Here is a 14,011-nt window from a genome sequence, read left to right as displayed (position 1 = left end):
TTTTTTTTATCTTAAAGCTATGCTTTTTGTGTTCTGGCAGAAAGCATGAGGAATAATGTATGAAAGAAAAGAGGAAATCTTAATGTGCACAATAGTGTCCATGGTTGTGTCTGGTGTATTTTCATAGTTCATGCTTGCATCTGTAACAAACTGGAAGCACAGCAGAGATGGAACTCTGCCATGTCCACTTCTTGCAATTAGAGACATATGTGCCAATATAAAAAAGTATACAGGCACTCAATAACCTGGCTATTGCAGATATTAAAGTACCTAAGCTGTTGCGAGGCTTGGAATCTGTCCTCATGCCAACAGTGAGAAATGAGATCGAAATCTCATTTCACTTCCTGCAGATGGTTGTGAATGTCTAGTCATTCTTTAAAAATATTGTCAGCACATTAGCTTCCCTCCAGCCTCAGTGGCCTTACGAGATTTTAATTGTCCAACGTTTTGTTGCAGCTTCTTCCCTGAGGTTATGACCAAGATTTCTGTTGCTGTAACAATATTTGAAGTACATATGTGAAACTTTTCTGTGTAAGTTCTGTGATACAGAAAATGATTTGAAAATCACGTTTTGCTATATTTCTTAATTTGTAAAGTCCTTCCCGTTTCTAATACTCACATGCCTTTGTAAAAAGTTTTTAAAATGTTATATGTATGTATTGCTCCAATCTCTGCAAACAGACTATACAGACTTGATTTTTAATGAGAGCCTGTATTCTATTATAACCTAATGCGGTTTTACTGAAGCATGTATCAAGCATCAAGTACAAAATGATGTTTGAGCAAGACTGAGCTTTATGAAACATGCTTCTGGAATTTTTGTGTATAGTGTAATTTATTGAATTGTAATTACAGCAAAAGCTGCTATTTTTTTTTTTTTTTTGAAAGGACCCTTACCTTAAGATCATGAGTTAAATTGAAATACTAATTTTATGAAGCTATCTATAATGTGTGATATGTACGAGGGGCTGCTGAAAAGATTTCAGCCCAGCCAAGAAGAGAATGATATGGAGTCATGAAACAGAAGTTATTCCAAACTTTTCTTACCACTTTTTGTTTACTTTCATAACATTGAAATGAAAAGTTTGGAGTAACTTCTATGTTTCTTAGCTCCATATCGTTCTCTTCTTGGTTGGGCTGAGAACTTTTCAGTGGCCCCTCATATAGTCTGAAAAGCTGGGATCCCTTTGCTTTACCTCTCTTTGGTTTTTGCTTCTGGCCTAGTGAGAACAGAGATATCTGGTGGTTTCTGCTGTAGGAAAATACTGAATTAGGTATAATTTTGTCAATTTACTAGATGGTTCTGGTTTTGCAACATTCCAGGGAGAGATCATTCTAAAATGTTGGCTCCAAGTTGCATGTTTTGCTTTTATTGTGCATGGTGAAAAAAAATGGCCTACTAACTTAAGACTGTAGGTACAGAAGTGGCTCCCTAAATCATGGAGGCCTATAAAGGGTGAAACCAGAATGCAGTTATTGTATGTGTCATTGTTTGGGCAATCATGATTACAAGAAATACCAAACTACCTCATAAAGGTGGATTATAAATAATAGGATTAAATTAATCTTCACCCCAGGTGGTATCTTGCTATATTATGCATAATGAAATGATATCTTCAGTCATTCAAAATTGCCATGCTTAGTCAGACTAAAGGTTCATCAAGCCCAGCATCTTGTTTCTAACAGCAGCCAATCCAGATTGCTAAAAGATCCCAGAAGAATTCAATTTCACATTAACTGGAGATTTCTTATAACAATAATGCCAAATGGAGAAATCTAGAAGTGATATTACATTTCCTTAATGAATATGTATATTTACTTATAGATGCAGGCCACTTTTACATTCTAATGCTCTGTAAATGATGCAGTAATTTCAGATACAGTGTTCAGTTGGATGTTAGCAAACTCTAGGTCTACCTCGTGGTGCACTGTACCCGAATCTGCCCTGATCTAATGGTGGTGGTTTCCTGCTAGTTAATTGCAGTGCTAGATTTGGCACTGTCTACTGAGAGGGAACAGCAGAAATACCTGTAGCACTTTGGTTTTTATTCCCAGCCCTTGTGGGGACACCAACAGGTCAGGTTTTCAGGATCATGTGCATGTATGAATTATGTACAAACTCAAGCATATCCATTAGGGATATCCTGAAAAGCTGACTGGGTGGCCATACTTGGGCTGAGACTGAAGACTAATGTTGTAGATGCTATCACTAGGCCTGTAAAATACTTGAATTGGTTTTGCATATCCATACCAAGAATCTGATGTGGTTTGGACACATTTTGAGGTACTGTCTTTTGTGTATGTAGGGTTTGATGAAGACTTTATTGCATGCACTGACTCAGTTCCAGTTCTAGAATTGTATCTACTATGTTGTCTGAGAAAAGCATTTTGATGATTTTATGTCCATACAATTTTTAAAATAGTTTTGGACTTTGCATTGTTAATGTGCCAGCTCTTAGCTGGTATCTGCAGAGTAAAATATAAGGGATCTTTTTGCTTTGAAATTACTATATTTTGTTCCATTTTAGTCTGTTAACCTGGTTTGTTTGTAATGTACTGTATGAATAAACTATTAAAAATAAAATTATTGAAGTGTTGAATGATGTACATACCACAATCTGATAGATGTGGTGTAGTTACTGTTTTGTAATTACTTGTTAAGTATTCATATTAAAAGGCTGCTTTATATTGTGGGTCAGAAATAAGTCAGTGGGGTCCTGGTGCAAGGATTGCATACTCTTAGCTGGTCATGTCCCAAATATTTGGTACTAATGCCTGAACATGGCTTAGCATTAAATGCTGTATTTTACATGTATATAATGCATGTTTTTATATAAAATTTTACAACCCTGTAGATGCACCCATCCCCCTCCCTCCCTGTGAGCTATATCAAATATTTTTAACACTGCTGTCCACCTCCCAGTATCTCTTCCCTTTGCTGCTTCTTTCTCTCTGCAAGCCTCTGGCTAATTGCAGCATAATAACAGTCGGTGATGGCAGATGAAGATTTGAATGGTCCATCCTGTCTGCTCAACAGTCACACTCACAAATTCAGCATCCATTCATGATTGATTAAGCCAACAATGAATGTGATATAAAAATACACAATCAGTGCCATTTTGGCATTTATAGGCTAATAGAAGTCCACCCGACACTGTCCTTAGGTTCTAACTACTGGAGTTGCGGTCCATGCCCATTCCAACCTATCTGAATCCATCTTGTCATTTGTGGAACACAGACCATAAAAAGTCTGCCCGGCACTGTCCTCATATTCCAATTTACTGGCATTTCCGTCAAAAGCCCATCCTAAACCAGCTTGCCAGATACAGGGGACAAGTCTGCCTGGCCCCAGCCTTAGTTCTTCACAGCTGGAGTTGCCATCTAAGTACCACTCAACACATCAAAAACACACATGCAACCATTTGTTTCATTTTTAATACCATTCTATTTCTAATTAGAGATACTCAGTATTCTCACTGGTAGTGCTGCTGCTTGTGACCCTGGGCAAGTCACTTAATCCTCCAGCACCCACTGCTTTGAATGCCAAAGCCACAAAAAGGCGATATACAAGTCCCTTTTATGTATTGTCTTTTATTTTCAACGAAAACAAAAACTCTGCAGAGATGGTGATGTTCAAGATGCAGGATTTATTTAAAAATATACAAATTAATAATCCATGTAAAATGTATCTAGAACCCAAATCGTTGGGAGATATGGACCCAACACAGTCCGTGTTTCAATACATGGATTAAGACTAAAAACAGTAGTGAATCGTAACTCTGCAGATCATCCTCTGTGAAAAAAGAATTTCCTGGCATTACTACTAAGTCATAAGAACATCCTTACTGGGTCAGACCAATGGTCCATCAAGCCCAGTAGCCCATTCCCACGGTGGCCAATCCAGGTCACTAGTATGTGGCCAAAACCCAAAGAGTAGCAATATTCCATGCGACCGATCCAGGGCAAGCAGTGGCTTCCCCCCCTGCCTTTCTCAATAACAGACTATGGACTTTTCCTCTAGGAACTTGTCCAAATCTTTCATAGAACTAACTACGCTATCTGCTCTTACCACAACCTCTGGCAATGTGGTCCAGAGCTTACCTATTCTCTAATTCTACAAGAGGCTTTTCTGATGGACAGATATTAACACAGTAAACAAAAAGAAGGGAATTTCTCAAGAGGTGGCTACCACTTATCTTTGGTTCACAGGGATCTCCTCTTGCTCCCTTACTTTTAATCTCATATACGGCCTCTTTTACAAAGCTGCGCTAGCGGCCCCGAAGCCCATAGAGATTTAAAAGGTTTGGGGCTGTTGTCACGGTGGGAAAGCCCACCATTTTGCAGAGTCGAGTCAGCTGCCCAGAGGGGGAGGGTGGTAATATAGTATGGACATCTCTCATGCTGCAGAAAGGGTGTTGGAGGGGTTGCTTGGCGGGGAGAGAATGGGCATTAGAGAATGACAGGGACAAATTTGTCCCTGTAGGAACTCAATTTCCCTGTTCCGTCGCTGTGAGTTTTGTTACTGTCCCTGTCCTGTAAGCTCTGCCTTAACTACACAAGCCTTGAACACTTTAAAATCATAAGTGTTTGAGGTTTGTGTAGATGAGGGGAGAGCTTGCAGGAATGAGGCAGGGACTGGATCGGAAAATGAGTTCCCTTGGGGATGGAGAAAAATTTGTCCCTGTGTTATTCTCTAGTGGGTATCTCTTCCGGTGTTGGGATGTGTGTTTGGTGGGCATCTCTCTGGCCAAACTTCAAAATTTTTATTTTTTTTTTGGGGGGGGGGGGGGGGGGTTGTCTCAGATGTCAAGCCTTTCCTGTCAGTACCTGAGCCAATTAGTGCTCAGACACTGATCACAAAGTAAGGCAATGATAACTCTGCCCTATTGGTAAATTTTGGATACAAATGTGGTACAACAGGTTAAGAATCACAGGGTGTGATCATTTCTAGAGTAATGGCCTGGTTATACTATATTTGCATGGCAGTATTGGAGACTGCTGGAAAACTTGGAAAAGACCTCCCTAAGCCCGTAAAATACGCCCATAAAATACGTGCATGCTAAATCAGCTGGATCCTATTTAATCGGCTGTTAAAGGCAGATACAGTATTTGTTTTGAGAACCTGGCCCTAAATGGAGGGAAATTTTCAGGCCCGAGCATTTACTCCCAATTGTATGGCAGTCACCATATTTTCGGGAGGTTCTAGAGAACGGGAACTATTTCATTTCCCTTCCCCTCCCCCCTTTTTTTTTTTTTTCATAACAATGCAGTGTTATATTTAAACCCTTTTCTATACATTTAAATCGCTAATAGAAAGTGCCAAGGCAGAGTGACTAGACGAAACACACCACTGCACGATTATAAAAAAAAAAAAAAAAAAGAGATGAAACTATATTGCCATTAACGTCTAGAAAAATAAAAATAAACAGCACGCTAGGGAGCTTTGTAAGTGGTTCAAACACAAATAGTGCTGCTTTATAAATCGATTACTACATTTTTTTTTTTTTTTTTTGGGGGGGGGGGGGGGGGAAACAGCAGCGCGAAGTCATTGTCTCTCTTCGGTCCGGACAGTCACTTAATCCCACCAACGTCTCGCGAAGGGATATTGAGGAAGTGCCGCCGCCGCGTCAAATCTCGCGAGTTTCGGCGTCCAGGGCCGCAGCCGATCTCGCGAGAGAGTGCGGTTGCAGCTGTCAGCGGCAAGATGGCGAACGTGCAGGTTGAGTTTCGGGCCAGCGCTGGGGAAGCGGATCCCCGGAGCCGGCCGCTGCTGCTGCTCGGCCAGCTGCCCAACCTGCACCGGGTGGCCTGGAGCCAGATCAAGGGAAAGTTGCAGCCCAGGGTTACGGAGGAGGCGAGTGAGGGGAGGGGTTTGCCCGGCTTCAAGATGCTGTTCCTCTGTATGGTCTCTCCGCATCGCCTCCCCCCACCCCAGTATTATATGTGCCTGTCTCTGATTCTTCTCCCTTTTCCCCATGTTATTTGCCCCTCCCAGTATCATCCTTTGTCTGGCCCAGACTCTCTTCACCCTCTATATCATCTTTGCCTAACCCTAATTTCACCCACCCCCTCCATATTATCCGTGTCTGGCCTATCTATGCTTACCCTTGTCCCCCGCATTATCTGTGTTGGGCCCTAACTCTCTTACCATATTAACTATGCCTGTCCCTCATTCCCCCTCCCCTAGGGCAGATGATTGCAGGACCCCGTCCTCAGCCTTCTCCCCCACCCCAGCTCCATATAGCCCCCGTTGAGCTTTTGACTCTCACCTAACAGCTCATAGGGTCCCCAATGCCCACCTCATAGGTCCCTGATGAGTCTGGACTTCCCTTATAGATGAAGTTATTAGTCAATTTCAGGTAATCAAAGATAGGCCTGGTTTGCTCCACCACACGCACAGACTTGTAGGGGAAATCAGAACTACCGGTCCATACAAGCAGTGGGCAAAACCAGGACCAAATCGACCTGTTCCAGATATTCTAATAACATCATGCCATTACTTGCCATGTAGTTTGCTTGCTGACCCAACTCACATGTATTAATCCCCCTCCCCCTCCTTTTAATTCTCTACAAGATACTGTCTCCTATAGAATCTCTATTCCTCACTATAGAATTCAGTGGTAAAAACAAGGGAAGCGGGTACCTGTCAAAATTGCACTCTTAAAAAAAAAAAAATCTTAACATTTGTATTTTAATATTCAAACTTTAAAAAAATCTAATTGATATTTTGTCCTATACCATCTTCAGACCTGGCAGGCTGCCTTGAGCTCTATGAGTCCAAACCCAACGGACAGTTGCCCCCTGTACCTGAATTATGCCATCGTTGGGGTGCTGCCTTCCCGAGTCAGTCGACACAACAGCCCCTCAGCAGCTCAGTTTATCACCCGCCTGATTCGTAGCTGCCTGCCTGGAGGCACCAGTAGATCTATCATTGTAAGTGGAATCAGACCTGAACTGACTGGTGCGTTGTCTTTCTATCCAGTTTTACAGTTCGGATAAATGTTTTGGTTTTTATTTGTTTGGGGGAGGGATGGTGGAGATGTAAATAAAAGGGGTTTTCCTTAATCAGGTAAGATTATGGAGCCTATAAAGTATTTTAATGTGTTCTGTACTTATTCCCTGTGGATCATTCTCAGTTACTTCAGCTTCATTCCAATAGTGAAAAGAAAAACTTGACTAAGTGGATAATGTGCAAAATGGGGAAACCTGTGGAATTGTCACTACTTTTTGGACTGAGCAACAAGGAAATGGATCCTCTCTTTAAAATCTGTTGGATACTTTCATGTGACCCAGACTGGCTGCTCTCAAGCACAGGATGCTGGACTCAACCAGCCATCGGTTATCAAACTCAGAGATAACAAGTAACAAAAGAGAGCAAAAAATACAAAACACCAGCATGGTAAAAGGTGATTTTATTGACAAAATAATACACAAGACGTGAAACATATACATATATTGGCTTGTGGACTTTTGTAGAGGACATATGAATCCCATATCATAGAAATAAGAGTTTTTTATATTTGAACTTTACCTATTAGATTATTTAAACAATAAAAAACTAATAAACAGTGAATGAAATAAAAGTGAGATTTATGAATTAAAGGAAGTAGTATATTAATAAGAATTAATTTATCTGGTAGGGAGGTGGGGCTCAGCCGGTGATGTTATAAGGAGTATGAGAAAAGATGGTCTCTTTCTCTTGAAGAAATCCCAGAATGGGAGGATTTACTCCAAAATCTGAGGCTTGTCCTTGCATATAAAAATTTAATCCTGTATTCATTAATTCTTTAATTGATTAATGACTTTAGGTTACAGTCCACAGTCGTTTTTGATTCTTAATAGTTTTCAATATATGTATGTTTTTCCAATAGAACAACCATTTAATTTTTTGTTTTTTGTTACAAGATGTGAAACAGCCACATTTTGGCACCCACCTACATCGGGGGTATGACCACATCCATAGCAAAGGTAAATATGTTAAAACAATAGTTTAAAACTAGCCCAGTTTGTTTACATAAGACTAGCCATACTGGGTCAGACCAATGGTCCATCTAGCCCAGTATTCTGTTTCCAACAGTGGCCAATCCGGGTCACAAGTACCTGGCAGAAGCCCAAATAGTAGCAGCATTCCATGCTACTGATCCCAGGGCAAGCAGTGGCTTCCCCATGTCTGTCTCAGTAGGAGACTATGGATTCTTCCTCCAGGAACTTGGCCAAACCATTTTTAAAACCAGCTACATTAACCACATCTCTGACAAGTTCCACAGACATACAGTGAACCGTACTTTATCTATCGACATAGAACAAAGCTCACAAATAGCATCTTTCTGGAAAACTCTATTGTAAACATTCATGATTGGTTAGGATGTGATATTTTAGCAGGACATACAGTAATATAGATCTGGGCTTGTCCCATGTGTTTGTTCATTCTTCAGCTATTGCAGTAAACTTTTATTCTACTTATCAATTTCTATAGTGCTTATTTTGCCATTAATAACCATGGTCGTTTGCACATTCTCCGAACCATGGCTTTGGAGTCGGCATTGGTAAAAATGTACCGGTTCCAACTCCAGCTTCAAAATAAAAACTTACATTGTAATATAAGGCAAATTTATTATTTTATATACTGTGTGTGTGTATAGGGCTCCTTTTACAAAGCCATGCTAGCGGCTGCCCTGTGCTAGCGGCCCCAAAGCCTATAGAGATTTTAAGGGCTTCGGGGCTGTTGCCACAAAGCAGCCGCTAGCGCGGCTTTGTAAAAGAGGCAGATAATGTTTTTGTCCTTGATCTAAAGTACTGGTAAATATAAATTATTTACCAGTACCTTTGATCCAGGATTTAAAATTTTAAATCCTCATATGAGTCAGAGTTGGAATCAGTCGAACCCAAGAAAAAGAGTTGCTTGATTTTTAAAATTTATATACTGTCTATATCAGGGATCTCAAAGTCCCTTCTTGAAGGCCGCAATCCAGTCGGGTTTTCAGGATTTCTCCAATGAATATGCATTGAAAGCAGTGCATGCACATAGATCTCATGCATATTCATTGGGAAAATCCTGACAACCCGACTGGATTGCGGCCCTCAAGGAGGGACTTTGAGACCCCTGGTCTATATCTAGATGGCTTCCATATTGTTTATTGTTATATACCGCTGCTAATGACTGGGATGTCAATTCAGAGCGATTTGCATGAGCTTCCATAAAAGGTATTACAATACAGAGTTATTAATACCAGCATAAATATGGCATAATCAATCATCCTACTTATGTTACCGGCGCATTCATTGTCCTACTTATATGTATATGTTCATACCAAATCAATCGTCCTACCTATCTTCACATCTGATATTAGGTTTACTATTGCACAATATTTACACACCTCCTAAGGAGTTTGGCCTATTCAACTAAATATAGGGCTCCTTTTACAAAGGTGTGCTAGCGCTTTTAGGGCACGCTACCCGAAAAACTACCGTCTGCTCAAGAAGAGGCGGTAGCGGCTAACGTGCATGCGCGTTAAGGCCCTAACGCACCTTTGTAAAAGGAGCCCATAGTCTTGTATACATGTACACTTCTCCCTCTGGATTCGCGGGGGATAGGGGCAGAGCCGGACCGCGAATATCTTCTGGTCTGGCTCTGACCCACCCCGCCTCCCTCCCACCTTCCCTCTGGCATCCTGGCCTTACCTGGAGGTCTAGCGGGCTTTCGGGGCAGGAGCGATCTTCCTACGCTCCTGCCCCGTGCAGATCGCCAATAGGAAATGGCTGCCGTGAGTTCCCGTAGTCTCTCGAGACTACGACGGGAACTCCCCACAGCCATTTCCTATTGGTGATCTACATGGGGCAGGACCGTTGGAAGATCGCTCCTGCCGCGAAAGCCCGCTAGACCTCCAGGTAAGGCCGGGATGCCGGGGGTAAAGCTAAACTATGGGGGGGTGTCTTTTTTTCCCCCTCTCCAAAAAATTGCGAATATGTGAAATCGCGATTGCCGAAACCGCGAATGGGGAGGGGGAAGTGTATCTGTATTGTGTTTTATTTTTTAAAAAATTTATCTTTATTGAATTTCAATTTTATGGTAACATAATCATAATGAAATTATCAATCAAACATTAAATCGCATATGAAAATAGCATAAAGGTTAATTATATCATTCTATCAACTGTTAGTCCACAATCATTGAGGGAGGAGTATCAAAGATCGAAGACTATTTTATGCCTTAATTTTCTCAGGAAATAAATCAGGCAGCCTGAAGTGGTCCCAAATACTTAACTAGGAGCTACTTGGCTCCTAACATAGTATCTTGGCTACTAACATAGTAACATAATAGATGACGACAGATAAAGACCCGAATGGTCCATCCAGTCTGCCCAACCTGATTCAATTTAAATTTTTTAATTTTTTCTTCTTAGCTATTTCTGGGCAAGAATCCAAAGCTTTACCCTGAACTGTGCTTTGGTTCCAACTGCCGAAATCTCTGTTAAGACTTACTCCAGCTCATCTACACCCTCCCAGCCATTGAAGCCCTCCCCAGCCCATCCTCCACCAAACGGCCATATACAGACACAGACCGTGCAAGTCTACCCAGTACTGGCCTTAGTTCAATATTTAATATTATTTTCTGATTCTAAATCCTCTGTGTTCATACCACGCTTCTTTGAACTCAGTCACAGTTTTATTCTCCACCACCTCTCTCGGGAGCGCATTCCAGGCATCCACTACCCTCTCTGTAAAGTAGAATTTCCTAACATTGCCCCTGAATATACCACCCCTCAACCTCAAATTATGTCCTCTGGTTTTACCATTTTCCTTTCTCTGGAAAAGATTTTGTTAACATAAGAACATAAGAAATGCCTTCACCAGATCAGACCGAGGTCCATCTAGTCCGGTGCTCCGCACACGCGGCGGCCCATTTAGGTACTCCTTTCTGGAGACCCGACTTTACCGTATCCCTCAATATGATATGCAAGAAGGTGTGCATCCAACCTGCGCTTGAATCCCAGTACAGTAGTCTCCGCCACAACCTCCTCCGGGAGTGCATTCCAAGCACCCACCACTCGCTGTGTGAAACAGAACTTCCTGACATTTGTCCTGAACCTGCTGCCGCTCAGTTTCAGGCTATGACCTCTTGTCCGTGTCACATCAGAAAATGTTGGTCTATTATATCAAATTCTTTTAATATTTTAAAAGTCTCTATCAAATCCCCTCTTAGTCTTCTCTTCTCGAGGGTAAACAATCCCAGTTTCCTGAGTCGTTCTTTGTAGCTCAAATGCTCCATTCCTTTGACAAGTTTCGTGGCTCGCCTCTGCACTTTCTCCAACAGAGTTATATCCCTCTTGAGGTATGGAAACCAGTGTTGGACACAATATTCTAAGTGCGGTCTGACCATTGTTCTATAAAGTGGCATTATGACATCTTCCAATCTACTCGTGATCCCTTTCTTAATTATGCCTAACATCCTGTTTGCTTTCTTCGCCGCCGCCGCACATTGTACCGATGGCTTTAGGGTACTGTCAATCAGCACCCCCAAATCCCTTTCTTGTTCGCATTTTGCTAATGTCACCCCCAACATCTTATACTCGTGTTCTTTGTTTTTCCTTCCTAGATGCATCGCCTTGCATTTGTTTATGTTAAAGTTCATCTGCCACTTTGTCGCCCACGTTTCCAGCTAGTTCAAATCTTTCTGGAGGTCCTCGCAGTCCCTTTGAGAGCCAACCACCCGACATAGTTTTGTATCATCTGCAAACTTTATTATATTGCATGTTGTTTCCTCTTCTAGGTCATTTATAAAAATATTGAACAAGATAGGCCCAAGAACCGAGCCCTGGGGCACGCTGCTAGTCACTTTCTCCCAATCCGAGAATTTCCCATTTATGCTAACCCTCTGCCTTCTGTTTTCTAGCCATTTGCCGATCCATCTATGCACTTCTCCTATTCCATGGCTTAGTAGTTTCTTCATAAGCCTTGCATGTGGGACCTTGTCAAACGCTTTCTGGAAGTCCAAGTAAATTATATCCACTGGATCTCCACTGTCCAATTGTTTGTTCACTTTCTCAAAGAATTGTAGTAAATTTGTCAAACATGACTTCCCTTTTCTGAAGCCGTGTTGACTAGCCCTTATTAAATTGTGATCCTCCAAATGTTGTACAATGTTATCTTTTATCAGTGTTTCGATTATCTTCCCTGGAACCTGTGAGGTTCACAGGTCAGTAGTTTCCTGGATCACCTCTTGATCCTTTTTTGAAAATTGGGATGACATTTGCTATCCTCCAGTCTTCTGGTATTTGCCCAGTTCTAATGGACATATTAGCTACAGATTGTAATAATTCACCAATTTCCACCTTAAGTTCCTTTAATACTCTTGGGTGAATTCCATCCGGTCCAGGGGATTTGTCGCTTTTTAGTTTGTCAATCTGAAAGTATATCATGTCCAACGTCATGCCCCCGGTGAATATCTTCCCTGTGGTTGGCACTGTTGTAATGTCCTCGTTTGTGAAGACTGAGGCAAAGAATGAATTTAACCTATCGGCAACCTGTTTGTCCTCTTTAATTGACCCTTTCGTTCCCTGGTCGTCGAGATGGCCCACTGCCTCTCTTGCTGGTTTATTTCCTTTTATATATCTAAAAAAAGGCTTGAAGTTTTTGGCTTCATGCGCTATCTTTTCCTCATAGACTTTTTTGGCGTCTCTTACCACTTTATGACACTTTTTTTGGTCGATTTTGTGACAGTTCCAGGCTTCCGTCGTTTTTTCTCGTTTCCATTTTTTAAACGAGTTCCTCTTCTCCCTCACTGCATCTTTCACCTCTTTGGATAACCAGGCTGGTTCTCCTTTGTTCTTTTTTCGCCTTCCTTTGGATATCTTCGGTATGTGAAGATTCTGTGATGGTGTTTTTCAGTAGAGACCATGCTTGATCAACTGTTTGGATGTCCGCTTTGCCCTTCTTGAGCCGTTTTCTAACCATAGTTCTCATGCTGTCGTAATTTCCTCTTTTGAAGTTAAAGGTCATGGTTCCAGTTTTAATTGGTTTCCCCCTTCCGATGCCAATGGTAAAATTGATCATATTGTGATCACTTGTCCCTAGCGGGGCCGTAACTTCTACATCTGCTGCCCTACCAGTAATGCCATTTGTGATCAAGTCCAGGATTGCATTTCCTCTTGTCGGTTCTCCTACCATTTGTTCAAGGAAGCAATCTCCTAACATTTCAAGGAATTTCAACTCCCTTCCACAGTTTGACGTTGCCAATTTCCAATTGATCCCCGGAAAGTTGAAGTCACCCATGATCGTCGTATTTCCCGATTTACATCTACGATTAATTTCCTCCATCATTTCCTGGTCTGTTTCTTCAGTCTGTCCCGGGGGTCGATAATAAAGTCCAATTTGTGTGTCTGCTTCCTTTTGTCCAGGAATCTTTATCCAGAGTGACTCTAGTTTACCATTTACTTCTGTCTCTCCTTCTCTAACAGACTCTATTTCTTCTTGGACATACAGGGCAATACCTCCCCCTTTTTGCCCAATCCTATCTCTTCTATAGAGTTTATATCCTTTCTACGTTAATACCCTTCAAGTATTTGAACGTCTGAATCATATCTCCCCTGTCTCTCCTTTCCTCTAGGGTATACATATTCAGGGCTTCCAATCTCTCCTCATACGTCTTCTGGCGCAAGCCTCCTATCATTTTCGTCACCCTCCTCTGGACCGCCTCAAGTCTTCTTACGTCCTTCGCCAGATACGGTCTCCAAAACTGAACACAATACTCCAAGTGGGGCCTTACCAATGACCAGTACAGGGGCATCAACACCTTCTTCCTTCTACTGATTACGCCTCTCTTTATACAGCCCAGCATCCTTCTGGCAGCAGCCACTGCCTTGTCACACTGTTTTTTCACCTTTAGATCTTCGGACACTATCACCCCAAGGTCCCTCTCCCCGTCCGTGCATATCAGCTTCTCTCCTCCCAGCATATACGGTTCCTTCCTATTATTAATCCCCAAATGCATTACTCTGCATTTCTTTGCATT

General features: G+C 41.8%; 1 protein-coding gene across 1 annotated transcript in view; it reads left to right on the top strand.

Annotated features, from left to right (window-relative positions):
• Positions 1–5,627: 5,627 nt before the first annotated feature.
• NPEPL1 (aminopeptidase like 1) overlaps positions 5,628–14,011 on the top strand; it is a 55,262-nt gene continuing 46,878 nt past the window's right edge. The window contains exons 1-2 of the mRNA XM_033963423.1: positions 5,628–5,854; positions 6,748–6,933. Of these exons, the coding sequence (XP_033819314.1) occupies positions 5,705–5,854; positions 6,748–6,933 (336 nt within the window). The 5' untranslated portion in view covers positions 5,628–5,704. The remainder of the gene's footprint in view (positions 5,855–6,747; positions 6,934–14,011) is intronic.

Source organism: Geotrypetes seraphini, chromosome 11, assembly GCF_902459505.1.
Source record: "Geotrypetes seraphini chromosome 11, aGeoSer1.1, whole genome shotgun sequence".
In the NCBI taxonomy this organism is placed as follows: domain Eukaryota; kingdom Metazoa; phylum Chordata; class Amphibia; order Gymnophiona; family Dermophiidae; genus Geotrypetes; species Geotrypetes seraphini.
This window is presented reverse-complemented; position numbering and strand designations above follow the sequence as displayed.